Source organism: Clinocottus analis, unplaced genomic scaffold (assembly GCF_023055335.1).
Source record: "Clinocottus analis isolate CAN_PGR_092001 unplaced genomic scaffold, fCliAna1.0.p SCAF_18, whole genome shotgun sequence".
NCBI lineage: Eukaryota > Metazoa > Chordata > Actinopteri > Perciformes > Cottidae > Clinocottus > Clinocottus analis.
This window is the reverse complement of record NW_027175909.1, coordinates 15,990,271-15,991,368: the sequence shown is the minus strand read 5'-3', so window position 1 is coordinate 15,991,368 and position 1,098 is coordinate 15,990,271. Positions and strand designations below refer to the sequence as shown.

At 51.4% G+C, this 1,098-nt stretch overlaps 1 protein-coding gene across 5 annotated transcripts in view; it reads left to right on the top strand.

The window, feature by feature from the left end:
- LOC137788479 (nebulin-like) overlaps nucleotides 1-558 on the top strand; it is a 27,589-nt gene extending 27,031 nt beyond the window's left edge. For 4 of the 5 annotated variants that reach the window (XM_068581296.1, XM_068581294.1, XM_068581293.1 and 1 more), the window contains 2 exons: nucleotides 1-197; nucleotides 435-558. The exon at nucleotides 1-197 is cut by the window's left edge and continues 67 nt beyond it. In XM_068581296.1, coding sequence (XP_068437397.1) covers nucleotides 1-176 — 176 coding nt within the window. In that variant the 3' untranslated portion in view covers nucleotides 177-197; nucleotides 435-558. The remainder of the gene's footprint in view (nucleotides 198-434) is intronic. The other variant, XM_068581295.1, reaches the window with a different exon arrangement.
- Nucleotides 559-1,098: the final 540 nt, after the last annotated feature.

The window sequence follows — 1,098 nt, the reverse complement described above, 5'->3', positions numbered from 1 at the left end:
ACCGGCGGGTCAGGAGGTCGCAGGACTCCGTCTCCACGGTAGCGGCCCGGTGGGCGTGGCCTCCGCCGTGGGAGGAGCTAACGCGAGTGACGTGGGAGGAGCTAACGCGAGTGACGTGGGAGGAGCTAACGCGAGTGACGTGGCACCACAGGGAGCGGCTGAGGCACCGTGACTAACCCGGACCACCAGCTGTTTGTGTGTGTGTGTGTCTGTGTGTGTGTGTGTGCGTGCGTGCGTGAGTGTGCGTGCGTACAGTACAAGTCGCACAGTAAAAGATTTAAAACAAACATAACCTGTGTGTGTTTTATTTGCTCACTGACCAAGTGCACCCTGGTGTGTGTGTGTGTCTGTCTGTCTGTGTGTGTGTCTGTCTGTGTGTGTTTGTGTTAACCCTTTAAGTTTCATGACGCCGTGGTTTATCCGCCCCCCAACAGGCCAAGTACCACGAGGACTTTGAGCGCGCACGCGGCCGAGGCGGCACGCCCGGATTGGACGAGCCGAGCATGGAGCGCTACCAGAGGGCCAATCAGATGATTGGAGAGGCGGGATACGGAAAAGGGATCCACCCGCAGGCGATGGAGATGGACAGACGACCAGGAGGCATCATCGTGGGTCAGTGACTGTACCCTTTCACAATAAAAGCCTTTTGTTCACAATAAAAGCTTACTGTTTCACAATAACAGCCTACCCTTTCACAATAAAAGCCTTTTAGCGATCCGTTCTGAAATGAAAACATAAAGTTACTGTCTTCAGATAAATAATTATCTTATGATGACCTTGGATGTAAATATTGAGGCCAAATGTATGAAAATACACCTTCATAGTTCTCGTGTTGTTGCATCGTTGGACGTATGATTTGTTTTAACACGATTCCTTTAATAACGATCTCCGTTCATCAGAGATGAAACACTCGGTGACCCTCCTCTTACGAGCGTCTTGGTCCATGTAAACACAGTGAACACTCTCTCACAGACCTGAAGGTGTGGAGGACCGACCCGGGCTCCATCTTTGATGTTGACCCTCTGGAGGACGACGTCCAGTCCAAGAGCCTCCGCAGGATGTCCGGTAGTTCAGCTACTAAAACCACAGAAAATAAAG